Source organism: Panthera onca, chromosome A1, assembly GCF_046562875.1.
Source record: "Panthera onca isolate mPanOnc1 chromosome A1, mPanOnc1 haplotype 2, whole genome shotgun sequence".
In the NCBI taxonomy this organism is placed as follows: Eukaryota; Metazoa; Chordata; class Mammalia; order Carnivora; family Felidae; genus Panthera; species Panthera onca.
Window position 1 is genome coordinate 152,065,245 of NC_138339.1, and position 27,269 is coordinate 152,092,513.

General features: G+C 49.1%; 1 protein-coding gene across 6 annotated transcripts in view; it reads right to left on the reverse strand.

Annotated features, from left to right (window-relative positions):
- Positions 1 to 20,221: 20,221 nt before the first annotated feature.
- Positions 20,222 to 27,269, reverse strand: part of ZNF496 (zinc finger protein 496) — a 35,091-nt gene continuing 28,043 nt past the window's right edge. For all 6 annotated transcript variants that reach the window (XM_060636535.3, XM_078452541.2, XM_078452538.2 and 3 more), the window contains 2 exons: positions 26,702 to 26,815; positions 20,222 to 21,169 (listed from right to left, as the gene is read on the reverse strand). In XM_060636535.3, coding sequence (XP_060492518.1) covers positions 20,433 to 21,169; positions 26,702 to 26,815 — 851 coding nt within the window. In that variant the 3' untranslated portion in view covers positions 20,222 to 20,432. The remainder of the gene's footprint in view (positions 21,170 to 26,701; positions 26,816 to 27,269) is intronic.

Here is a 27,269-nt window from a genome sequence, read left to right on the forward strand (position 1 = left end):
CTGCTTTCTGTAGTCTATTATTTATTCCTTCTAGGTATTTTTGACTTCAGTTATTGAGTTCTTCACTTCTGATTGGTTCTGTTTTTATAATTTCTATGTCTTTGTTGAAGGTCTCATTGATGTCCTCCCTTGTTTTCTCAAGTCCAGTGAATTTCTTTATGACATCCCCCTTTAGTTTTATCTTTATCTTTATTCATTACTTTGAATTCTCTATCAGACATATAGTTATCTCCCTTTCATTTATCATATTTATTTATTTATTTATTTTCTGTTATTTTGTCCTTTCTTTCTTTTGGGATATATTCTTCTGTCTCCTCATTTTGTCTCATTCTCTATTTCTATATATTAGGAAAGTAGTGGCCTTATGAAGAAGTCCTGTAGTGTCCTATAGTGCAATGTCCCTTGTTCACTAGAACCAGTTGCTTCAAGGATGTCTAACTGCATGTGCCCTACTGTTGTGGTTGAGACATGTTTGCCTTTAGTCCAGCTAGCTTCAATGACCCCTTTGCCTGTTGTGGGCAGGGTTTGGTCCTTGTGCTGTCAAGGACAACCTTGTGGGGCAACCTTGTGCTTATAGTTGAGTCAGACCAGGTGCCTTCCCTCAGCCCCTTTGCTGGATATGTGGGCATATCAAAATGCAGGGTTCTCTCTGTGCATTGCCCCATGAGAGGCCTTTAGTGATGAGCAGAACCTACAGTCAGAACAGATGTCTGCCCCTAATCTGTCTGCTAGGGTTGCTGTGACCTTGAACTACAGGGCTCTTTTCTTGTGCTGTCTTTTGTAAGATTTTTGTTGGTGGGTGGGACTGGCAATCAGGTGAAATATCTATCCCCAGCCCACTTCTGGGGTTATGATCAAACTGGTATATGTGGTTATCTTCCCCTTTCCCCAGGGCAAGAGTCACTATGGAATGATGCTGGTCACTGTTAGGGCTGCTTGTGAAATGAGATGCAGTAGGTACTGCTTTGGAAGGACTCCTGCTGAGTGGGGCAGGTTGGATGGGGTGAATCTAATGGATAATGTGGAATGGGATATGTGGTGTTAGCGAGCTATGTGGAAAGTGTGGTGCTGGTTCTTACAGGTGTCTGGGTATCTAGGCTGGGTGGGAGGAGGGAAATGGTGCCTACAAGTTCTTTCATTCTTAGAGAAATCCCTTAAAAATCCATGCTCCTCCAGCACAAGTTCTGAGATTAGCAAATACATCTCCTTCTCATATACCCTAGGCACTTTTCAAACTGGTGCTTCTATGTTGTTTCTCCACTAGGTTGTTTGTTATACTTTCTGTAAGGGTGAGGACTCAGTTTCCTATCGTCCTCCAGCTCTCCTAGCACCAAGTATGATGAATTTTAAAGTACCTGTAGTTATGCCCTACTGACTTCAAAAACTCATGCAGTTAAGCCCTGCCTGTTTTTCAAAGCCAAATATTACAAGGACTTGTCTTCCCAGTACAAGGGTCTGGGGTGCCTGGTGTGGGATCTGCTCCTCTCCCTTGTCCACATTGGGGTGTCCCACTGGGAGTTTGATTCCTGACCATTTTTCCACCCCTCTTACCCTTCTAGATGTGACCTCCTGTCTAGGATTAACTGTGGAGAGAGTTGTGCCAGTCTTTGTGTCATTGTCTGGGTTAGTTGCATTGATGTGGCTGTTATCTAGGTGTATCCATGGGACAAGGTGAGCTTAGGATCCTCCTACTCTGCTATCTTCTGAGATTCCCTGATATATATGTTTTTAACATGAGTTAACTCCTCTTGTAAAGTAGAAACAGAATCTGATAAAATCCAGGCACAAACTAGAAAGTTAAATGCAGTGTCCAATGATATCCATGGTTCTTTGATCTTTTTAGCTGACTGCCCCCAGTAATTCCTTCCTGGTTTGGGTCAATCCTCCTATTTGGATTCAGTATTTTTACTATTATTGGAATTCTTGTCCCTGTAAAAGTTTGTCTCCTCTCTATAGTTGCATGTTATAAGGACACCACCCAGATAATGGTCACTCAACAATTTGAAATGATTTCTAAGGCTTATGACAACTCACACGAGGAAGATCCAAAAATTCCAGAAGACATTTGGCCTTAAAGGAACTTGACGGTAAAGCCTTTTTCCATTCTGGAACTCTTGTGGCTCAAATGTGGCCTAAAGCTCCTAAGGAAATCATTTTTCTCCTCTTGAAACATGCCACACTGGGAATGAGTCTTCCTGAAGAAAACAAGAGCAATAATCCTTGATGACTTAGCATCACTGCTTAATGTCAAGGAAACAAAGGAATATAAGAACAGCAGCCACTACCAGGCCAGGGGACAACCTAATCACACAAAGGACAACAACAACTAATCAGTGGTAAACTCCCAGTGCTGGTTCAAAGGTAAGGATTGACCTGACACACATTGTTGAGTTCTATTTGCAAATGTAAACCCCTGTAAGCACTCCAATACCAGAGCAACGAAAGCCAGGGAACTAATGTTGACCCTGGCTGGCCCCATGACTCTGACGTGGACTCTGTCACCTCAAGATGACTTTTCCCCCAGTTGCTTGTTGAATTCCCCATTGTGCAAGCCCCTTCATGAATATGTATGTGCCCTCAGTTTAAAACTTCCCCAATTTTGCTGTTCAGGGAAACATTGCTTTGAGAAATACCCCAAATGTTCTCCTTACTTGTTACAAGCAAAACCTTTCTTTTCCATTCTGGCCTGGCTGTGTCTTTTGGCTTGACACCCACCAGGAGGTCAACCCAGTCTCAGGCAGCACTGCCTTCTGAAGGCTGATCAGGGATGCTTTCAGAGAAAGATCAAGATCAAAAGGGGAAAATGTGACAAACTGGCATGACTAGAAACATTTTAAAATAGAGCCAGAGTGGTCACTGCAGAAAAGCTCACTTACCTGCCTTTGTATGAACTGGGATATAATCTTTGGATTAGGAAAAATATCAGGTGTTTTAAGCAATTGCTGGACAAGTTGGAGAGTGGGGGTGGTAATGGACATCCTGATCACAAGACTGATGGTTGTGGACTTTATGAAGATAGAATCAGTAGTCTATCAGTGTAACTTATGCTTGTCATCACACATAGAAAACTTTTTTTTCTGTTCTCCGACTCTTGTAATTTCCCCCTTCCTTTTTCCTCTTAGAAACTCCTTGCTTTTCATAAGAGACTCATAAAAACTGAGAACAAACTGAGGGGTGATGGGGGGTGGGAGGGAGGGGGGGGTGGGTGATGGGTATTGAGGAGGACACCTTTTGGGATGAGCACTGGGTGTTGTATGGAAACCAATTTGACAATAAATTTCATATATTTAAAAAAAAAAGGAAAAAAAAAAAAAGAAACTCCTTGCTTTCATCCTATAAGTAGGACACTATTTGGGTTTCTGCCTGAATCTGTGCTCACTGAATTGCAATTTTTGATTCTGAAATAAACACTCTTTGTCTATCATTGTGGCTCTTATTTTCAGGTTAACATTACACAAGTGTGGTACACTTGTTACAGTTAATATATCAATATAATACATTCTTATTAGCTAAAGTCCATACATCATTCAGACTTACTTTTTTCCTAATGTGCTTTTTCTGTCCCAGGATCCCACATGACATCTAGTCATCAGTATGGTCTCTCTTTGTCTTTTATTTATTCATTCATTCTTTCATTCATTTATTCTAAGTAGGCTTCATGTCCAGTGTGGAGCCCAATGCCTGGGGCTCAAACGCACAACCCTGAGATCAAGACCTGAGCTGAGATCAAGACTTGGAAGCTTAACCTCTTTAGCCACACAAGCACCCCTCTCTTTGTCTTTTAGATACACATTTAGCTAGACTCCCTCCTTCCAGGCTCCCTTGTGTTTTCATGATTTCTCCCGTGGCCACCTCCTCTGCTCTCACAGGTGCCATTACAGTAACAGGACATGACCCCAGGGTCTCCCCTACAGTCTGAAGCTGTCTCCAGTCTCCAGATGTTCTGTCCAGCTGCTCCCTTGTGGCTGCCCTGAACTCAGTGAGACCCACACTACACTCGTGCTGATGTATTCCTTCCTCTTCACACCTCATCTCCTCACATCTCCTTCCTCCTGCCTGTCTACTGCTGTCGGCTGGTTCTTGCAGGGTATCCCAGATGTGCTAGAAAGACAACATTGAAAGTCTGCTCCCCAAATCTCCAGTCTGCCCTATGACCCTGACTGCCATTTGCTCCCCTTCACCCCACTGTGCTCCACCCTTCACCCCCCTGCCCTCCCTTCACGCCACTGCCCTCTTCCCTTCAACCCACTTCCCCTCCCTTCACCCCTTTGCCCCTCCCTTTGCCCCACTCTCCTCTCCCTTCACACACTGCTGCCTTCCCTTCACCACACTGCATTATTCCCTTCACGCCACTGCCCCCGTCCCTTAACCACACTGTTCCCCTTCCCTAAAAAAACTGTCCCCTCCCTTCACCCCACAGCCCCCTCTCCCTTTACCACATTGCCACTCTTCTGCATACTGCCCTTCTCCCTTCACCCCACTCCCCTCCTCTCTTAACCACACTGCCTCCCTCCCTTCACCACACGGCTTCTCTCCCTTCACCCCACTGCATTATTCCCTTAACCACACTGCCCCCCTCCCTTCACCCCACAGCCCCCTCTCCCTTTACCACACTGCCTCCCTCCCTTCACCACACTGCCCCCTCCCTTCACCCCACTGCCCCCTCTCTCTTTACCACACTGCCCTCCTGCCTTCACCACACTGCCCCCTCCCTTCACCCCACTGCCTCCTCTCCCTTTACCACACTGCCCTCCTCCCTTCACCACACTGCTCCCCTCCCTTCACCACAGTGGTCCCCTCCCTTCACCACAGTGCTCCCCTCCCTTGACCACACTGCCCTCCTCCAGTCACCCCACAGCTCCCTCTCCCTTTACTACACTGCCCTCCTCCCTTCACCACACTGCTCCCCTCCCTTCACCAAACTGCCCTCCTGCCTTCACCCCACTGCCCCCCTCCCTTGACCACACTGCCCTCCTCCTGTCACCACACTGCCCTCCTCCCTTCACCCCACTGCCCTCCTGCCTTCACTACACTGTCCCCCTCCCTTCACCACACTGCCCTCCTCCCTTCACCACACTGCCCTCCTCCCTTCACCACACTGCCCTCCTCCCTTCACCACACTGCACCCCTCCTTTCACCACACTGCCCTCCTCCTATCACCACACTGCCCCCCTCCCTTCACCACACTGCCCTCCTCCCTTCACCACACTGCTCCCCTCCCTTCACCAAACTGCCCTCTTGCCTTCACCCCACTGCCCCCCTCCCTTGACCACACTGCCCTCCTCCTGTCACCACACTGCCCTCCTCCCTTCACCCCACTGCCCTCCTGCCTTCACTACACTCTCCCCCTCCCTTCACCCCACAGCCCCCTCTCCCTTCACCACACTGCCCTCCTCCCTTCATCCTACTGCCCTCCTGCCTTCGCCACACTGCACCCCTCCTTTCACCACACTGCTCCCCTCCCTTCACCACAGTGCCCTCCTCCCTTCACCACATTGCCCTCCTCCCTTCACCACACTGCACCCCTCCCTTCATCCCACTGCCCGCCTCCCTTTACCATGCTGCTCCCTCCCTTCACCACACTGTTTCCTCCCTTCACACACTGCCTCCCTCCTTTCACCCCACTGTCCTCCTCCCTTCACTACATTTCCCCCCTCCCTTGACCACACTGCACCCCTCCCTTCACCCCCCCTCCCTTTACCACACTGTCCCCCATTCACACCACTCCCTCCTCCCTTCACCTCACGTCCCCCCCTTCACCCCACCATAGCAAAGCCATCTCTGAAAACACAAACCTGGTCTTACCATATCCCAATCCTAATTGACTCTGAAGGTAAATTTGAAGCTTGGTGCCACCCTGGTCTTGTTCTGTCCCTTTATATTCTACTTTTATTTTTCTGCCACATCTCACTTTATGGTTACTTCTCATAGCAGTCTTCCTACAGCCAGAGCACCAGCGTGCAAGAGCACCTGGCTTGGGAGTCCCCACAGACCAGGTTCAGCCATTGTCCACCGACAAAATCCACAGCAGAGAAACAAGTGTGTTAATACAGAAAAGGATTTTATTTCAGTGTGGCCAGCCCCAGGAAAACAGCGGGCTAACGTGTCAAAGATGTCTCCAAGTACCGAAAATACTTCCAGGTTTATTTTCTTTAAAGTTTATTTATGTATTTTGAGAGAGAGAGTTGGGGGAAGGGCAGAGAGAGAGGAAGACAGAGGATCAGAAGCAGACTTCACACTAACAGTGCAGAGCCTGACGCGGAACTCGAACTATCAACTGTGAGATCAGGACTTGAGCCCAAGTGGAGTCAGATGCTTAACTGACTGAGCCAGCCAGGTGCCCCCTTCCAGGTTTATATAAGGAAAATGTGGGCCAAGGTGGGTGGGGTACCTGCACAGGTGGGCAGCGAATGTCAAATCAATCATTGTCTTGGAGTCAGTCCTGGGTGGTGTCTTGGTGGCTCCGGGCAGTCCTCATTGCTTGAGGGGGTCATTTCAGGGGCTGCTTTACCTTCGGGGTCTTCCACCTGAGCCACAAGACAAGCCAGAAAGAAGAACCCTACTAGAAAGTGTGAGGTCAGAGTGGAGGCAGCTGAAGCCCTCTTTCATTCCCCGACACATTCTCTCTGTGTTCCTCATCCGTCACCCTGTCCCAGCAGTAATTTAAAAGTTATTTGTGCAATTTATTATCTAACGCCTTAGACAAGCTGCTGGCTCAGCACACTATGAATGCCCAGACTACCTAACGGGCTACCTGGATGGGAGTTTTGGTCAGCTGGGTCTCCCTAAGCCTATTTCTGAACCATTGTGCATCATCTGTGAAATAATAATTGTGCCTCTTTTGCAGGACGATCCTGACGATTAGAGTTGACATGGGGAAAGATCGTCCAAGCTTTTCTCACTGAGATCCAGCGATTCCTGGGAAAAGTAAACACCAAGTCTCTTCCAGGTCATAGGATATTCTCCAACTTCTTTTTCTGCTTCTCAGTTCATCAACCATAGGGAGGGGCATGTTGTGGTTTAGGTCTTGCACAGTGCATGTGCATTTCCCTTCTTAGTTCCAATGACCCCACCCAGTGCCGAGCTTGGGTTATGGGCTTTGCAGGCACAGCTGCACCTCTGACTACCCAGTCCAGGACGAGGGTCACTGCCCCTGAGGCACAGAGCAGTTAAATGAGCCTCAGGATGAGGCACAGAGCAGTTAAATGAGCCCCAGGAAACAACTTAGAGCCATCAGAAAGTGGTGGGACCGGGAGTCAGGTCCCCTCAGGTCTCTCCACTACACTTTTGTGCCTTTCTGGAAAACAGATGGAAAGACAGAGAAAGCCTGGAGAGGGGCAGGGGATTAGAGGTAGGAGAACTGAATGCCTTCAAGATGTCTGCAGTCAGCGCTTCCTTGCCTCCCATTTGAGGTTTGATCTAATTAACAAGACAGAAGGTGCACTAGAATACAAGATACCCAGAAATAGGGGGCACCACCCAACTTCTGCTGTAGCCCTAAGAGCCATGCTCTGCTTTCCTCAAACAGCTGCTCCTCTGAGTACAGGGTCCATGGCACCGGGAGTTTGGGTCCATCGACGGGCACACGGCAACTAAGCCCAGGTGTCCTGGCCTTCCATACGTTCCTCACCAACTGGCTGACAGCCAAGGTAGCAAAGGACAAGGGTAGACAATGAGGGCTGCTCCTACGTGCTTGCAGGGAAATCAGGTCTTCTTCCCAGAAAGTCTCCCCCTTGCCCGATTTCAAACCACACCAGGTCTTCTGATTAGAAATGATTTTATTCTCCCTTCTCTGGATTTATCATGACTTCACCCTTACTCTCCAGAACCTGAAGCTCACCCAGGGCCACACTCTATGACCCAAGCCCTGATCTTGCCTGGAGGAAACAGACAGGCCAGAGCAGCCCCCAACCTCCACTGTCCCCAGGAGGGCCTCCCCCAGGTGGAGGAGGCTGAGCTCAGACTGGGGGAGGAGGACACTGTCTGGCTTTGCACAAGCCTTTGTGTCATAGATTCCTTCTTCCCAAGTGTCCATGAAGATGCAGAAAAGGCACGTTCCTCCCTCTGCCTCTTCAAACCTAACCCAAAATCTCACCTCTACCAAGAAAAAAGTGACAAAAGTCATGTGTTCCATGTTCTCAGACTGTCCATCCTAACAGGAGAGCAACTGCATCTACTACCTTTATTCCCCCTCCAAGGGGAAGCCCAGGGGTGTGGTGGGGGCAGCAGTGACAAGTAAGGCATTCACTGCCACCCAGCCCCTCAATCCACTCAGCATGGCTACTTACAGTAGTTTGAGCATGAGGCACTTTGCAGTCTGTACAGCAGGACATCAGGATTGGCAGAGTGGTCGACATCCAGCACAGATCCAAGCTCCTGGTAAGCACGGAAGGGGTCAGGACATGCCACCCTAAAATATGCCACTATAGGGTAAGTAAGATTTGGAGCTAAAGGAATTTGAGTTCCTACAATTCCTTATTTGCCTAAAAGCAGCCTCTCCCAAAAGAACTGACATCCTCAACCCCCTCACCTCCTTGGAGCTTCACCAAAAGTCAACAAAGGATGATGGGCTTTTATCACAGGAAAGGGGACTAGAAGTCAGAACCACACCCAGACAGACTTTGTTGGGAGGCTATTGTACCTCCCAACTATTCTCCTAAGGGCCCTAAGGGCCCATTTGTCAGTCAATAAAATCCTTTGTGTTTCCATAAGTACCCTTTCCCCACCCTTCTAAGAAGTCATTCCTTCTCCCATAGCAAAGTGCCCCTCAGTCCCTCCCCAGCCCCTACTAAGAAGGTATAGAAGCCCCAAATTCTAACCACCAACTTGAATCACATTTTTCTATGACTTTATGTATATAAGTGGGTAAAAAAAAAAACCTGTCTTTTCCCTTACTTATCGATATTTTGCCAATTTAATTTAGAGGTTCACAATTAATGAATAGAAGGTAGAGAGTTTTTTCTCCCCAGCAGTGCTCAGTGAATACAAGCTGAGACCATGCACAGAAACTGGGTTTGGAAAGGTGGGGTGCAACAGGAAATGTGGGACTGGATAGACTGGGTGGTACAGATGACCATGAACCTGCAGGCAGGTCCCAGTCCTGGGTGAGAAAGACTCAGCTTCAGGAAGGAGTGTTCCCACCATAAACCACAGAAGTGCTCTTAGAATAGGGAAAGACGGGACAAAATAGGCACAGAGGGAAGGGTTACCTGAGCTCCCTGGGAAAAGGAAACACACAGATTTTGAAACAATGCTGGGAGCATCTGACCACAACAAATCCCCTCAGGCATAACCTTCCTCTTAAGAATGTAACAGATACCACCACTCTCCCTCAGGTTCCCCTCAGGAATTTGACAATCAAAATACCTAGCTAAACCATAAAACATATGTTATACCTTATACGGGGTATGGTATGACCAGTCTGACTCTTCACACAATGGAGTTGAGTCAATCAGGAATGGACAACTCAGTGCCTAGAGTTGTTCAGCCGGTAAGGGTAGGACCTGAGAAGGAATAAGGGGGAAGGAAGAAGGTGCGGACCAGAACCTTATAAAACAAGGACGCTTCTCTATAGTCGCAGGCATTCACTTTCGAATGTGCCCTCTATAAAGACAGCATTCATATTCTTCTTCTTTTTTTTTTTAATGTTTATTTATTTTTGAGAGAAAGAGACAGAGCATGAGCATGGGAGGGAAGGAGAGAGAGGGAGACAGAATCCGAAGCAGTCTCCAGGCTCCGAGCTGTCAGCACAGAGCCCAACACAGGGCTCAAACGACCTGAACCAAAGTTGGAGGCCCAACGGACTGAGCCACCCAGGTGTCCATTTAAAAAAAAAAAAAATTTAACGTTTATTCAGTTTTTGAGAGACAGAGAGAAAGCATGAGCAAGGAAGGGGCAGAAAGAGAGGGGAGACAAGAATTGGAAGCAGTCTCCAGGTTTTGAGCTGTCAGCACAGAGCCTGATAATGGGGCTGCAACCCACGAACCGTAAAATCATGACCTGAGCTGATTAAGACTAGATTCGAATCTTATACTCTAATTAATAAACTTTTGCCTACCACTCATTCTATGTCCACCTCTTCATTTTTCGAAGTAGTGAGACAACGAATCCTGGGTATTGAGGTAAAAAATCCTGCAAGACTCTGAGGCTGGGAGAGCCTGGTGCAAGGACAGACACTGTGTCCCACCACTAACTGGCTGCCTGTGAATGAGCTGTTCAAGCCTGCTTGGGCTTCAGCTTCCTCATCAATGGAATAAACGGGCCAAGCCAGGCAATCTGAAGATGCCCAGTGGTTCTATAATCATCACTTCCAAGGGCAGGGATGCACCGTGATGCAAATAGCATCACAAACCATTTCCCTCTGAGGAGACAGTGAACTCACTCTGGAGAACTCCATGCATGCTAATGTTTTGTCCTGTATCCCTCTTATTCCATTCTAAAATAGGAGACAGTATAAAAGGATTTTAAAATCAGTCCATAAATGAGGAGTCCCCACTCCCCATGCTGAGTTTTGCTCAGCTTGTGAAAGGCACATTCATACTCAAGGCAGTTTAATCTCAGGATGACAGGTAAGAAAGGGTGGGCAGCATGGGGTTTCAATCTTACCCCTCAGAGTGGAAACAATGGTTGAGCCTAGAGTTGGGAGAGAGGTCCCTGATTTGGAACATAGCAGGCTCTGAATCGAGGAAAAGAGGCCACCAGAATAGTCTTCTCAGCCTGCTTCCCTGCCTGTCTAGGGGGTGGGCTTGGATAAACTCCCACACAGAGTGATGCAGAACAGGAGGTATTAAGATGGGGGGCAGCTGGTAGTACAGAAGGATTGGGGTGCGGGGTGCGGGCAGGGTGGAAGGGAAGGAAGAGGGGCCTCCATTCCTTATCAGTCAACTTGAGGCACGAGTTATGGAAGTTGAGAGAGAAGAGGACAGGTGTTTGTTTAGGCTTCTGTGTGGACACCCAAGTGTGGAGCAGGGAAGCTTGTCAGGGACGCAGACTTCTGGACCCCAGAGGCTGGGTGCTCATATGGGGACATCATGTCAACCTGTCCACCATATGCTGCCTTGAGTACTGCCCAGATCATGGCACGGGTGTAGTCAGGGAGCCAGGGACACCCAGGGCCCATCCTAGGAGGCTCAACATTTTCTTCAAAGCAGACGAGGCCTCTCTGCCAGACAGAGCAGGGAAGATTGCACCCATGCAGCATCTCAGAACCTCAGTGAAAGTTCATCTCACCTCTAAAGTTCAAATTCCTGGCTCCCAATTCTTTACCCTATTGAGGTTCAGTCATTCTTGGAAGTCTGTCCTAAGAACCTCCTGTAGATAGTGCAGAGGTAATAAGGGATGTTCCTCCCACCCTCTTCTTCCTTCCCTAGGTGGGTGAGCAAAGTCAGCAAGGAGGGAAATGGCAGGACCCTGGCAGGCGGTGGGACTGGTGGGTGGCCAGTCTTCCTTGACCACACGGGGGTGTCCTGAGCTGGTGTAGCCCTGACCCATGGCTTCCCCTAGCTGTGGCTAGGGTTGGCTCTGGCTGACTCCGTCATAGCAATGCCCTGGACACTCAAGGGACTCTGAGAATTTCAGCACAAGTTGAGAGGCTTGGAACAGAGCTCTTTTTTTTTTTTTTCCTTTTTTTTCTTTTTTTTACATTTATTTATTATTGAGAGACAGAGAGGGACAGAGCATGAGCATGGGAGGGGCCAAGAGATGGGGAGACACAGAATCCAAAGCAGGCTCCAGGCTCTGAGCTGTCAGCACAGAGTCCAATGAGGGGCTTGAACTCAGAAATCGAGAGATCATGACCTGAGCAGAAGTCGGATGCTTAACCAACTGAGCCACCCAGGCTCCCCACTTTTTCTTTTTAATGTTTATTTTTTGTGAGGGGGGAGGGGCAGAAAAATTGGTGGGGTGAGGGGCAGAGAGAGAGGGAGACACAGAATCTGAAACAGGCCCCAGGATCTGAGCTGTCAGCAGAGCCCAACACGGGGCTCAAATCCATGAACTGTGAGATCATGACCTGAGCCAAAGTCAGACGCTTAACCAACTGAGCCACCCAGGCATCCCCAGAGCTCTGTCTTGAGCAGACCCAAATTTACTTTCATGATGAAAAGCCAACTCTAGGCCTGGCCAGCCATTAACTTGGCCATAGGGCTTATTTGGAACCAAAGTTTCTAACTCACTCAAGACTTTGTGCACCAGATACCTGGAGAGTTTGCTTTTGTTGCACAGAATTGGTCCCCTAAGGAAGTGGGAATCTAAGTGTGATGGTTGATTTTATGTGTCAGTGTGGTGGGGCCATGGTGGCCAGATATTCTGTCAAAAAAATTTTGGATGCTCCTGGGAAGGTGTTTTTGGATGAGATTAACACTTAAATCAGTTGATGTTGGCGCGTCTGAGTGGCTCAGTGGGTTAAGCACCCTATTCTTGATCTCAGCTCAGGTCTTGATCTCAGGGTGTTGGGCTTCCCACTGGGCATGGAGCCTACTTTAAAAAATGCTAAATCAGTAGATGTTGAATAAAGCAGATTGCTCTCCATAATGTGGGTTGGCCGCAGCCAATCAGATGAAGGCTGCTATGGACTGACTGTTTGTACCCCCAGGACTCCAACCCTTCTGTACTCACTACCAGCTGCCATCCATCCTGATACCTCCTGTTCTGCACCACTCTGCACGGGTGCTTATCCAAGCCCACCTCCTAGAGAAGCAGGGAAGCAGGCTGAGAAGAAATTCTGGTGGCCTCTTTTCCTTGATTCAGAGCCTGCTATGCTCCAAATCAGGGACCTCTTTCCCAACTCTAGGCTCAACCCGCTAAAATTTATATGTTGGAACCTAATCCCCAGTGTAATGGTATGAGGAAGTGGAGCCTTGGGAGGTGATTAGGTCATGAGCCTCATGATAGGATTAGTGCCCTTATATACAAATCCGGAGAGCCCCCTCACGCCTTCTACCATATGAGGACACAGCAAGCAGGTGACTGCTTATGAACCAGGAAGTGGGTTCTCACCAGACACCAGATGTGCTGGAGCCTCTATCTTGCACTTCCCAAACTTCATAACTGTGAGAAATCAGTGTTTGCCACCCAGTCTCTGGCACTTTTATTACTGAAGCCCAAACTGACTGAGACAAAAGCCTTAATAAAAGATTGACCTTTCCTAAGAAAGAAGGAATTCTGCTAGCAGACTGCCTTTACACTAGAACTGCAAGTCTTCCTGAGTGTCCAGATGGACAGCATGCCCTGTAGGTTTTAGATTTGCCAGCTCTGGAAATTATGTGAGCAATTTCCTTAACATAAATGCCTTTCTTGGGGTGTCTGAGTGGCTCAGTCAGTTGAGAGCTTGACTTCAGTTCAGTTCATGATCTTATGGTTCGTGGGTTTGAGCCCCATGTCGGGCTTTGCACTGACAGAACAGAGCTTGCTTCAAGTTCTCTGTCTCCCTCTCTCTCTGTCCCTCCCCTGTTCACTCTCTCTCTCTCTCAAAAAATAAATAAACATTAAAAAAAAAAGAATTTAAATTTGGGAGGGGGACAAAACATAAGACACTATTAAATATAGAGAACAAACAGAGGGGTACTGGAGGGGTCGTGGGAGCGGGGATGGGCTAAATGGGTAAGGGGCACTAAAGAATACTCCTAAAATCATTGTTGCACTATACGCTAATTAACTTGGATGTAAATTTAAAAAATAAATTTTAAATGAATAAATAAATAAATCCCTTTCTCTCTCTCTCTCTCTCTCTCTCTATATATATATATATATATGCATATACACATCCTGTATTGGTGACATTTCTGTGGAAAATCCTGATAGTTAAGATTTTTCACTTTGGGTGGCTTAGTTGGTTAAATGTCTGACTTCAGCTCAGGTCATGATCTTACGGCTCGTAAGACTGAGCCCTGCATCTGGCTCTGTGCTTACAGCTCAGAGCCTGGACCCTGCTTCAGATTCTGTGTCCCCCTTGCTCTGTGCTCCTTCCCTGCTCACTGTTTGTCTTTGTCTCTCTCTCTCTCAAGAAACAAAACAAAAAAAAACATTAAAAATTAAAAAAAAAAAAAAAGATTTTTCATGTTTTACTTAAGCAATCTCTACACTCAACATGGGGCCAGAATTCACAACCCCAAGATCAAGTCATACTCTCCACTGAGCCAGCCAGGTGCCCCTCTTGATAGATAGTGTTAAAAAAAAAAAAAGGAGTGTTTGGGTGGCTCAGTAGGTTAAGCGTCCGACTCTTGATTTTGGCTCAGGTCATGATCTCATGAGGGACTCGAGGGATCGAGTCCCATATCAGGCTCTGGGAAGACAGCTTGGAGCCTGCTTGGAATTCTCTCTCTGCCCACCCACTGCCCCCCCTCCCCCAAGTAAAGAAACTTTTTTTTTTTAAAGAAAAACCTCTCAGCTGAGTAAGTTTAAAGATCTAATTGACTGTATTCAATGACTTGACTTAGGCAGCTCACCATCTAGCAAGCAGAAGTGATCTCTGATCTCTGAGGACCTGTACAATATGAAAGGCTTTAACAGGCAGAAAGGGGCCGGGACAAGGATGTCATAAACAAAAGAAATTATTATTTCAGTTAATCACCTTCTTCTGGGAAAAGGGTGGGTTTGCCTTACTAGTGTTGATCAGGAAATTCCAGACTGAGTGGTTTAAAATTCTATTCCTGGGAGAGATCAAAATTAATTTGGTTGGTTATTAAGTTTTGATGGTGCTTAGCAAGAGTGACTCCACTTGGGGCCCATTATTTCCTTTTAACAACACATGAGTTATCAGTCTGTCTCTCCTCTCCCCACTTCACGGTGCAAAGCCAGGGATCCTGGCCCAGCAGCAGATATCCTGGGCGCTTTCCCTTAGATGCCTCTGATCTTAGACAAAACCAAACGGCCCCCACCTGCTGAGGAGGGTTTTGGGTAACTCATCACATTTCCTTCAGGTTTAACACTCCAGACTCTTGACTGAAGAGAATCATTTCCTAGGGGAGCATCTGTTTACTGTGGAAAACCAGACAGTCAAGGGCAGTTTTAATTTGCCAGAGACGTAGGACATTATCAATTAACTGGCTGGTTTCGATTTTAATCCTCACTTGAAAGAATCAGATTCTCAGTAACCACCATAATGAGTTGAATGGGGACCCCTTGATGATCTGTTCCCTGAAACTTATGAATGTCACCTTGTTTGGAGAAAGGGGTCTTTGCAGACTAATTAAATTAAGGTTTTTGACATGAGACCCTCAAGGATTACCTGGGTTGGTCCTAATTCCAATGAGAGTTTATAAGAGCAGAAGATGTGAAGAAGAGGCCTTGACAAGACAGAATTTGGGCTGATGTAGTCACAAGCCAAGGGATACCTGGAGCCACCAGAAGCTGGTATAACCCATGGATGTCACAACAAATTATCACAAACTGGGTGGCTTAAAACATCCAGAATGTGTCCTCTCACAGTTCTGGAGGCCAGAAGTCTGAAATCAAGGTGTTGAAGGCTCTAGGGTCTGATCATTTCTTGCATCTTCCAGCTTCTATTGGCTTGAGACTTTCCTCAGCTTGTGGCTTCTCACTCGATCTCTGCCTGTGCCTGATATAGCGTTCTCCCATGCGTCCCCCCTGCTGTGTCTCTTAAGAACACCTTTTGGATTTCAGGCCCACACACGTAATTCAGGATCATCTATCCATAAAATTTTTAACTTCATTACATCAGGAAAGACCCTTTTTCTAAACAGGTCATGTTCACAGGTTCTGGGGGTTAGGACATGGACATATCTTTTTGAGGGACAAAACTGAGCCCTTTCATCCCCATACAGTTTCCCAGTGTTTTCTCTTACATGGGGCCATGTTTTGTTTTTAAGTTTTTATTTTAATTTCAGTTGGTTAACATACAGTGTAATATTAGTTTCAGATGTACAATATAGTCATTCAGCATTTCATACAACACCTGGTGCTCATCACAAGTGCAACCTTGATCCCCATCACCTATTTAACACCTGGGGCCAGGTTTTAACCCCATTTTATATGCAGTTTGTTGTTATCTTGCTTATACCAGATTCTCAGGAATCCTGAATGACCGTTCTTTCTCCCAAGACTACTTACTCTAACTTGGGATTTCACTCCTAACAGTGAAACCTATGGAGCCTCAAAATTAACAACTCAAGAAATAGGTGTTGGCAAGGATGCACAGAAAGGGGAACCCTCTTGCACTGCTGGTGGGAATGTAAACTGGCACAGCCACTCTAGAAAACAGTATGGAGTTTCCCCAAAAAGTTAAAAATAGAGCTACCCTAACATCCAGCAATTGCACTGCTAGATATTTACCCAAAGGATACAAAAATGCTGATTCGAAGGGACACATGCCCAATGTTTACAGCAGTGCTATCGACAATAGCCAAGGTATGGAAAGAACCCAAATGCCTGGATAAAGATGTGTGTATATATATACATGGATTATTACTCATCCATAAAAGAAAACCTTGCCATTTGCAACAATGTGGATGGAGCTAGAGTATTATACTAAGTGAAATAAGTCAGTCAGAGAAAAGTACCATATGATTTCACTCTTATGTGGAACTTAAGAAACAAACATGGAAATAAGCGAGGCAAACCAAGAAACAGACTCTTAACAATGGAGAGCAACTTGATGGTTACCAGATGGGAGGCTGGTGGGAGATAGCTTAAATAGGGGATGGGAATTAAGGAGAGCACTTGTAGTAAGCACCAGGTGTTGTATATTAGGTATTGAATCACTAAATTCTATACCTGAAACTAATATTACACTATGTTATCTAACAAATTTAAATAAAAGCTTTAAAAAAAAAAAAAAAAGGAAACCTATGGAGCCTCGCTGGTTAGTGAGGGTGAATCTTGTGGCTACTTTAGGTACAGGGAGTCCCAGGAAGAGCATTCAGATGTGACCACTGGCCCAAATGGTCCTGCACTATGTATCAGCCACTGGGGTCTTGCTATCAGAACCCTGACCAGGGCGTTTATGAGTCTCACATTCTAATGCTCTACTTGCTGGCTCTCCATGAGGCAAACTCCTTTTTTATCTCCTTCCTACTATTTCTATCCCTTGAGACTTTTAATAATGTGTTCCTGTGCTTGGGGATATGCTGAAGGTCTCGTTTCCAAGGGTTTTGTGGATAAACTGTGACTTGAAAATGTGTTGGAAGACCTGTTGCCTGGGAATAGGAAACTGAGTCAAATAGATGAACTTTGGCCTAACTTATTTCATGTCCTAAAAGCTTCTGTACCTTATCTGCTTCAGAATGAGGTGCTAGACAATCTCGGACTCTCCCTGAATCTCCTACCTTTCCTGTGACTCTGCTACTTGGTAGAGAGCTTTGTGCAATGTGGCATCACGAAGATTCCCCAGTACTCCTTTCCTGGCCAGCCTGCCTTCTTGAGCACATGTCTTAACATGTAGTCTTGATGCAAGGAGCACCAGTGGGCCGCACCATCACTTTTAAGACAAAACAGGATCAACTTTTGTTGCCAAAAGACAACGTGCCTGGGCTTGAGAGGATTGGGGGTCATCCAATCCCCTACATTACACTGCAAATAGAAGAGCTTGTGCATGGTCCAAATTCTGCTTTTGGTGGAGGAAGGAAACCATCTCAGGGAAGAAGAGCAACTTGGACCAACGTCCAAGTCCAAGTCAGGTGTGGACTTGCGCCTTCTCTCCCATCAGTGTTACAGCGTGACTTAGGAATGGCAAGAGTTCAGGAGACAAAGGATGCACTAAAAAATGGCCAAAGTTCAGTGAAATAGCTATGGTGTAACCAGGAGTGCAACTTACCCTTGGTGTAGAGAGAGTGACTTCCCTTCTCTTCCAGAGAAGGCTCAGATCAGGTGACGGAAACTATCTGAGACATAAAGGTTTCACACGTGGATGTCTGATGTCCAGAAGGAACATTTTCAAGATCATTATACCTGAAGCCCTACTGTTCTGGCCTGTTGACTGACCATCTCTCCCAGCTGTGCATTTTACTTTTTTAACTAAAATTAAAAGTCTAACACGAATATTAATTCAGTGAGTTTTTATTATGCACCTGTTCAGTTTGTGGGAACAATGCCAAGGGATCAGAGGAACAGAGAGGGCAGATGCTTCTCAGACGAGAAGTCTCGTCTTCTGAACCTCCATGGCCAGGTAGAGACCCCTCACCTGCCTGCCCAGTGCCCACAGAGGGAGGGAGGAACCAAGTGGGCCAGCCCTCCTATTACCTGCAGCTTTCCACAATGCAGGCAGCCCTGGCTTCTTCTGCACAGATGAACCTGGGATTTGAGCTACATCACCCATGACGGTTCCCAGGAGCAATGTCAACTCCTGGTTTGCTGGGCGCCTTGGTCAGCTTTGGGTCAGGGAATCAGAGGCTGCCTCACGATGTCTGATTGATACTCAAGAAACACACAGCCTCTCTTTAGGTTTCAGTTCTGTTACATTCCACTTGTTCCTTACTTACAATCAGATTTCACATGTAAAATACACCAGGTAAGTGAAGCAATGCTCCTTGTAGACGTGTCTTAAGTGGGTGGGTTAATACACTCACCAATGGACCTTTGGGCAAAAGCACAGCTGGACGAGACAAATGTGCACAGCGTCTGGCTTCTATTTGGAATTTTCCACTTTCTTATTAGCCTTAAAAGATCTGGGGGGTTTATTTTCCCCGTTTCCTGGCAGATTGATACAAGAGGCAAATTCTTCTGAAACAAAGAGCCCCAATAGTTTATTTATTACTGAGGGTACGACCAAATGGTTTTATGACACTTACTGTTCCTGGGTATGAAGCTGCCCTTACACAGGCACAGCCATCATTTAACTGTAGGACCTTGGGACTCTCTCATTGGGTCTGGGGGAGTGGTGTCTTGACAGGACAATGAAGTGAATGACAAGGAGACACTGGCAGGTGTATAAATAATACAGAACACCTGACCGGTTGCTGGCTTTTACAACTGGCCACAGCTGCTCACCAGTCCCCAGGCCTTCTCGTCACTGGGCCTAGTGGACATGGTCAGTTCTCCCAGAAGCATTAAGACCACAGCCATCCATGACTGAGATTCCACTCCCCATCCAGAATGCCAGGCTACAAACTTTGAAGGCTCTTGTGCAGAGGACACCCCGCCCTGAAAGCAGCAGCTTGGGTCTGAATCGTGCTTCCGGTTGAAGGAAGAGCTAGCTACAGTGTTTGTATTGGTTCTTGTGTGGATTGGGGATGAGACCATTACATGACCATGTGGTATTGTGGGCTGAACTGTGTCCCCAACCCCCACAACTCTAACCCTGGCACACTGGAGTGTGACCTTCTTTGGAACTGAGGCCACGGCAGGTGTAATTAGTTAAGATGGGAGTCTACGGGAGTAGGACGGGCAGACCTTAGATATGGATGCAGTCCTTCCAGAAAGGGACAGACACACACACACAGAGCACCATGTGAGAATACAGCAGAGCTAGGGTGATGCTTCTGGAAGCCATGCAGTACCAACAATTGCCAGCAAGCCCTGGGGTGCGGGGACAGGCGACAGGCGACGCATGAAATAAACCCTCCCCTGGGAGCGGCCACCCTGATCTTGGACTTGTGCCTTCAGAACTGAGATGATGCCTTTGTTGTTTAAGGCATCTGGTTTCTGCAGGAGCCCTTGCAAACGACCACAACCAGCACACTAAGTCACATACGCAGAGCATGAGCATGACTTCACGTGAGGTTCTGTTTTCCCGGCTCAGCTCACCCAGACAAACACAACAGGACACCCTCACTGGGGGCTGAGCGTCCCCCCCTTCTTGGACTTGATGGACTGCACGTCCACCCAAAACCACCTATGGAGACCCTTCAAGGGTACAAGGAAACAGCATTTAGGGGCGGGTGTGCTACAGTTTAAAATGGGGCTTTGCCTTAGATAAGCTCCTGTTCCCTAATAAGCAGACACCATCACAAATAAAAGGGTAGGAGTTTCCCTTTTGCAGGAGCTATAAAGCCCCCCAGCACGGTTTGAGCCTGAAAAGGGCTGCCTGATAGCAGTGGGTTGTTTCTATGGGCCAAGAGGTGATGGAGACTCAGCCTTCTGATGACAGGATGTGGCCTGGTGTGTTTGGCCCTGTGGTCACAGGCCCACAGACCCTGCCTTATTGCCACCCTCAGCCCATCAGCACACCCCAAGCTTCTTGCTGCCAGACAGCAGTGCAGGTACCCCCAGACCTCAGTACAGGGGAAGGGAGTGTACTTGACACTGGCTGGCAAGGGCCAGACCCCTGCCAAGGAAGCTCTGGAGTGACTGTTCTCTAGGACCTGCAGAGACGAAGAGTCACAGCTGGTGGAGACGCGCCCTCCCTGCTTTTTGGCACGGCCGAGACAGAGCGCATGCTCAGTCGGCCACTATCTCATTTCTACCTGAGAGCGAAGAGTGGGAGGACGGAGCTTCTGTCCCGGGCAGGTGCACCGCGGGCGGGGCCAGGCCGGGCCGCCTCAGTAGGAGTTGAGGGCCTGCTTGGAGCGGCGCTTCAAGTGCAGGCGCTGGTGGCGAAGCAGGTCGCAGTTCTGAGAGAAGCTCTTGACGCAGTAGCGGCACTGGAAGGGCTGCGCCGTGCCCCGCAGGTGCGCGCTGCTGCGGTGCCGCGCCAGGTGTTCCGGCCGCTGGAACGCCCGCCCGCAGTCGCAGCACTGGAAGGCTAGCAGGCCGTCCGGGCCCCCGCCCACGGCCCCCGCCGCGTTCGGCTCGGTCTTCGCCACGGGCTCCAGTCCACCCGTCGGCAGGTGTATCCGCCTGTGCGACAGCAGGTGCGAGTTGAGGCGGAAGCTCTTCCCGCAGGCGCCGCAGCGGTAGGGCTTCTGCGCCTCGTGGCTCTCCAGGTGCCCGTCCAGGTCCTCGCTGTCGCTGAACAGCTCCCCGCACACCGAGCACTCGTGCGGCTTCTGCTCCCTGCGGCTGCGCAGGTGCCGGATGAAGTTGACCCTCCAGCGGAAGATCTTCCCGCAGTTGGGGCAGATGTAGGACTTTTTGGATGACGTCTGCACCTCGTCCCCGGGCTCTGCGCCGCTGCGGTGGGAAGCGGGGAGGCTGCGCGGCTTCTCGGCCGGGCCCCGCGGCTCATCAGTGCAGTAAGGGCCGAGCTGGGAGTCCTCGTCTCCAGAGCTGGACAGGACGATCTCGATGGTCACCTCCTCGTCCAGGCCGTTCTCGGGGGTCAGCGCATCCCCTCCGGCTACAGGGAAGCCACGCGGAAGTTCAATCAGTGCTGCTGCCCATGCCACAGCTCTGCCCCTGCAAAGGCTCCCCAGGGAGGTTCAGAGTAGATTCTCTTCCCCTTCCCTGTCCTGATCCCTTAAGGCCCCATCACACAATTCTTTCCTTCCTCCTTTTGTAGGCAGAGACCCCTACAAGCTCTAAGGACTTTGTATTTGTCAGTATGAAGTCTTGGCCATTTACACATCAGTTAACACCACTTACCTAATGTCATAGGGCACGTTAAAGCTGTCAGGAAAGAGAAAGACACCATATTCTAGAAAGGCAGTGCCAGGAAGGTACCAGCTACCATGTGCTGAGCACTGACAAGCTCCAGGGGCTCTGTGGCACTTGTGACATAAACAGCCCTGTTTGTTCCTGGACATAAATCACTCATGTATTATTTGCCAAATTATATACACACGCAAACTTGGGTGACACACTCTGGGCTCAGGGTTGAAGGGGAGTCAGGCTCGTTGTGCTGACCTCAGGGCTGTTCAACAGTACCCTACACCCAGGTCAGCTTTTCCTCAGTGTCACCTCTGACACCTGCCAGCCGCCCCCAGTGGTGATGGGTAGAGCTGCTCTGTACTTTATACTCTAGACTGCAGTGGGCAGACTCCATGAATCCTGAGTCTGTGATGTTGGAAGATGGGTGGGGAGTGGGGTGAAGTCGTAGCCCCAGGCCCACCACGTAGCTCCCCATCTGGTCTGTTTCCTCACTGTGTGAGATGTGGGACTGAGGTGGGGCGGCGGGGAGTGCTGCGAGACCCCCTTGAGGTCTTAGCAGGAATTGAGATGTTAGCAGAAATATGCTGATTCTGGATTTAGTCTCTGGAGGAAGGAGCATTCTGTGAGGTTAGGGAACCTGAGGGTGGGTGGAGCTGGAGAGACAGAAGCAGGGCAGCAGGACCCAGGAGCCACAGAGCATGGGGCAGACACCAGGCAGCAGCAGGGCCATGAAGCACTTGTTCCTAAGGGGACTAGGGTAAGGGGACACAGCACAACATGAGACTGGGGAATAAAGACTTGAGAACCTGGAAAATTCCCACTTTTATCCACACTGAAAAAATTACAAAGTATGCTCTGGAGAGAATGCCCAAGTGGCCGGATAACCATTTGGTAAAGGGATTCTGGGTGTAACCCACGGAGGGGAGGCAATCCAGGGAAGAGCTGTGGAGGACCCTCTGGTCTGGTGACCTGAATGCCTGTGAACTGCACTGTGAGCAGGGATGCTGCCAACTCAGACTAAAAAGCAAGAGACCTTAGGAAGGCCGTCAGACTCCTGGGATTCCACAGAGTAGGCCAGCAGAGCTATCTGGAGACACATGGGAGTCAGCCTTGATGAAAGAGGGCTGGTTCCAATGGCCGTCCCCAGGTAGACAGGATGCTACAGTGGCCTGGGGCCCAAGGGCGATCAGAGTGCTGGCCAGAGATTGATCCCAAGCCTTAAGTTCAAGTTTATTTACTTTTGAGAGAGAGAGAGAACGAATGAGTGTGCACATGAGCAGGGGAGGGGCAGAGAGAGAGAGAATCCCAAGAGGGTTCTGTGCTGAGTCAGCACAGAACCCAACTTGGTGCTCAAACTCATGACCATGAGATCACGACCTGAGCCAATATAAAGAGTCAGACATTTAACACACTGAGCCACCCAGGTGCCCCAAACTTTCTTTTTTTTTTTTTTTTAAATTTTTTAATGTTTATTTTTGAAAGAGAGACAGAGTGCAAGCAGGGGAGGGGCAGAGAGCGGGGGACACAGAATCTGAAGCAGGCTCCAGGCTCTGAGCTGTCGATACAGAGCCCGGCATGGGGCTCAAACTCATGAACCACGAGATCATGATTTGAGCCGAAGTCGGACCCTTAACCAACTGAGCCACCCAGGCACCCCAAGCCTTAAGTTCTAATGGAATTTGCCCTACTGGGCCTCAAACGTGCTTGGGAACCTTTCTTCTTCTTCCCAATTTTCCCCTTTTGGGATGAAAAGGTCTATCCTGTGCCAGCCTGAGGACTGCACTTTGAGAAGTACAGAACTGGACATGTGGTTTCACAGATTCACAGCCAGAGAGGATGTGCCTTGGGTCTCACCTCTACCTGATCTACAGGACATTCAGATAAGGTTACGGATGCAGAGCTGGTGCTGGAAGAGATTAAGGGATGTCCAGAGAGGGTGAATACACTTTGCATGGGAAGAGAACATGGACTTTGCAGGACACGAGGGTGGAATGAGCTGAACTGCAGCCCCTTAAAAACCCATAGATCCAAGTCCTAACCCCAGTACCTCCGAATATGAGCATATTTGGAAATAAGGCATTTCAAGAGGGAATTAAGTTAAAATGAGGTCATTAGGGCAGGACCTGCTCCACCAGGTGTCCTTGTAAGAAGATTGGGGCACAGACACTCAGAGATGGATTGCGAGAAGACACAGGGAGACCGCCATCCACAAGCCAAGAAGGGGGAGGGGGGCTCAGAAGCCCACCATGCGGCCACCTTCATCCTAGCTGTGCGGCCTCCAGAATTCTGAGAAAATCCACCCTTGTTTGAGCCTCCCGGTCTGTGGTATCTTGGTATCGCAGCCCTCCGAGACTAATAGAATGCACATGGGAGGACATCCACTCAGATCAGAAAGTTAACAAAAATAGACGTGGAGCTTCTGAAGAGGGAGGAAGAAATCAACAGTAATGCTGTTGCGTGTCATCAATACAACAATGTGAAGAATCCCTAGTAGGTAACATGAGACTCCGAGGTGTGCCCAGAGCAGCAGGAAGAGAGTAACAGGGGGGCTCTTGGCTCAGCACTGATGAGTAACAAGGTGTGTGGGGGCGGACGCAGGGGCGCTGAACTGAGTAGTAGGGTAACGGTGGGGTAACAGGCAAGAATTACTGATCTATCTACGTGCTTTTACATGAACTATTTAATCCTCAACAACGAGTCCATCTGAGGGCACCCGGGGGGGGGGGGGGGTGGGGCTCAGTCCTTTAGGTGTCCAGACTCTTGAATTCAGTTCAGGTCATGATCTCATGGTTTGTGGGTTCAAGCCCCATGCTGGGCTCTGTGCTGACAGTGTGGAGCCTGCTTGGGATTCTCTGTCTCTCAAAATAAATAAATAAACATTAAAAAAAGGAAAAAGAACCATAGTAACCCCACCTGGCAACTATGATGATTACGCCGTTTGGCAGGTGAAAAATTTAAAGCAGAGGGAGAAAGCAGCCCTGGGTTTCAGGAGAGCTGTGGCCAGGCTGTGCTGCAGGCAGGAAATGGCCAGACCGGCGTGTGAGCCGGGAGCAGAGGCACATGCCTTGGCTCGCAGCTGACATGTCCTGAAGAGCACTCTATGCACTAGAAATGAACAGACCCCCAAGAGCCAGAGGGGCTGAGGGGCAGCGTGGACTGAAAGTAAATAAAAAAAAAATAAAGGCATTATAAAAAATATATTCGTAGAATGTTAGAATGGGGAGACTTACTTACAAGACAAAAAACCAAACAGGAGACGATGAATAAATTTACATTTTTAAAATGCAGAACAAGAATCACAGGCTGAAAGACCTAGAAAGTTTAAAAAAAGTGGGAAGAATCGTGTGCATATATGTAAGAGGCCCTTAATGTTGAGTTTCTATGAAATTCTCTCAGAGAACACCAGCTTGGTAATGTGAAGGGCATAGCCCAGATGTGCATCTGACCACATGGCTTCATATCTGCAGTGCAGGGTGTTCCTGGGCCCCTGACTTTGGACCACGTGCCCCAGATGCACAACAGAGACATCACAGCACCTCTTATGGGCTAGATATCTGTCTCCCCCAGTACTCATACTTTCGAGCCCGCGTTAGGCAGTGCGGCCTTTGTGGGGGGTGGGGGGTGGTGGTGGCTAGGTTTAGACAGTGGGACCTAATGGTATTGGGACCCTTGCGTTGGGATGAGAGCCCTTACAAGAAGAGGAAGAGACAGGACAGATCCATGCTGTCTCCTTCCAAGAGCACACAGGGAGAAGGCAAGCGTCTACGAGCCAGGAAGAGTCCTAACTACTTACAGGATGTGCTAGCACTGCCATCTCAGACTCCCCCCACCTCCAGACTGTGAGAAATAAATCCCTTTCGTCTAAGGTGCCCCATCTACACTGTCTTGCAGAATCAGCCTGTGCTAAGACAGTATGCATCTTGGAAGGTGCCAGAAGGACCCAGTGCACACAATCTCGTTGAGAACTTACAGTAGTGCTGCACTTGGGCCCTAAACAGAGCTCACCAAATGTGAACAGGGAAAAGCCAACAAAAACAAGGATGAATGAATATTAACTAGTCGACACACAGAGGAAACGTGGGAAGCAAAAAGACATGTTCCATCTCCGTGCAGCACTGAGACGCACTGGTGATTGGCACGAATGGACGGGCCCATAGCATCTTGCGTGGGCACGGCTGTGCAGGTACAGACCCTTCCCCTGATGTCACACAGCATGGGCCACCAAAACAAAACCAGTGCCTGTTCCTGGGAATCCAGCACCTCCCCAATCTCAGATGGCAACCTTGGATTGTGCCATTTCAGAAGAGACTCTGTGTCAGGACCCAGGAAGGGGAGTGGAGGTGAGAGCACTCCATGTTGGTGAACATCCGTCCCCCTTGTGAAATGACGCCGGTGGGGGTGAGACACACTGTGGGCAGGGAGGTGCCAGCAAGGACCCAACATGCCTCTGGGGGTATTGCTGAAGCCTGCATGAACGATCACCCTCAGCACACAGATTTACACAAACACACACATAAATGACTGTGGGCCCTGCATGAAGCTGCATGGAAATACCACAATCCCACGCAAGTCTTGCCTCCAAATGCCACTACGGGTCAAAGAGATCATGCGTTAGCCCGTCTTCCTAACTGAGGGAAATCTCCATGACCCAGTGGGCTCTAGGGAGAACCAGAGCTTGGGTCTGATGTTTGGAAGAAGGTCTGAATCCCGAGACCAATAAGGCTGGCTGTATTTTAGTCCTTGCTTCTGCAGGTGGTGACTTTCACCATCACAGCTCAGAGTGCATGCTGGCCACTCCTGTGAGGCTCTGCCTCCTTGTCCAGAGGGCCCCTCAACTCGGCCATCCCAGACCTGGTCTTAATTCCTGGACTCAGATCGGGGACTCTGACCCTACATCATAGCCCTGCTTCAACCCACAGAGGGAGGGCAAGGAAGGGAGTTTCTCCAAACCTGAGGGATCCAGGCAGAACAGAACCAGCCCAAGCAGCTGCAGCTGGTAGGGATCCCGAAGAGTCCAGTTCCTGACCCCACCCTACCTCCCAGCCGCACACATGCACCACACTGGACACTACACACACGTGCACTTTCGCATGCCTCACATCGGATACCAAGTGCACAGGCATGCACACATGGACCCCACCACACAGCACACAGGCAGGTAGACATGTGCTCACGTGCACCACACTACACACCAGCACACACCATGCTACACCCCCTACCATGTACATTGTTGCTCGCATACACACTGCACACCGCCCCCCAGTCTCCCCACCCCCTTTACCTGGGCAGGTGCTCTGGGTGAGTGCCGTCTGCTGGCAGGTCTGGAACTCGGGCACCTGCAGCTCATCCCGTTTCCTTCTCTCTTCCACCTGGAATGGCTGGAGACCTGGGAAGTCTTTCCAGAGAAGAAAATGGAGAAAATGATTTGCCCTGCAGTTGCCAGCCTCACATATGCCCTGCTGTGATCTGGGAGCAGCCCTGGGCAGCCGCTTGGTAAGGCAGAATGGCCAGCAGCAGGAACATGGGCTCTGACACCAGACAGAATCCGTGTGGATGTGGATGCCGTCTGGTCCTGAGGGCATCCCTGTGCTCACTGCCACTCTGTGGTGGGGTTTGTGCAGGCTTCAGCACGGGGCCCTGCACCCACGGATACAGACCCAGCCGGGGCAGAGGGAGCACAGGGGCCGCCTCCTCCATGTGCCGGAGAGTCTGCACCTCGTCCCAGCTGGGGGTGGTGAGCCACAGCCTGGTCTGGTTTGCCAGCTTCAGGTCCCAGAGGGGCCGAGGTGTGGAGCTGCTGCCCATACTGTGCAAAGCGTGTCTCCCTGAAGGGGTGGACATCTCATGGC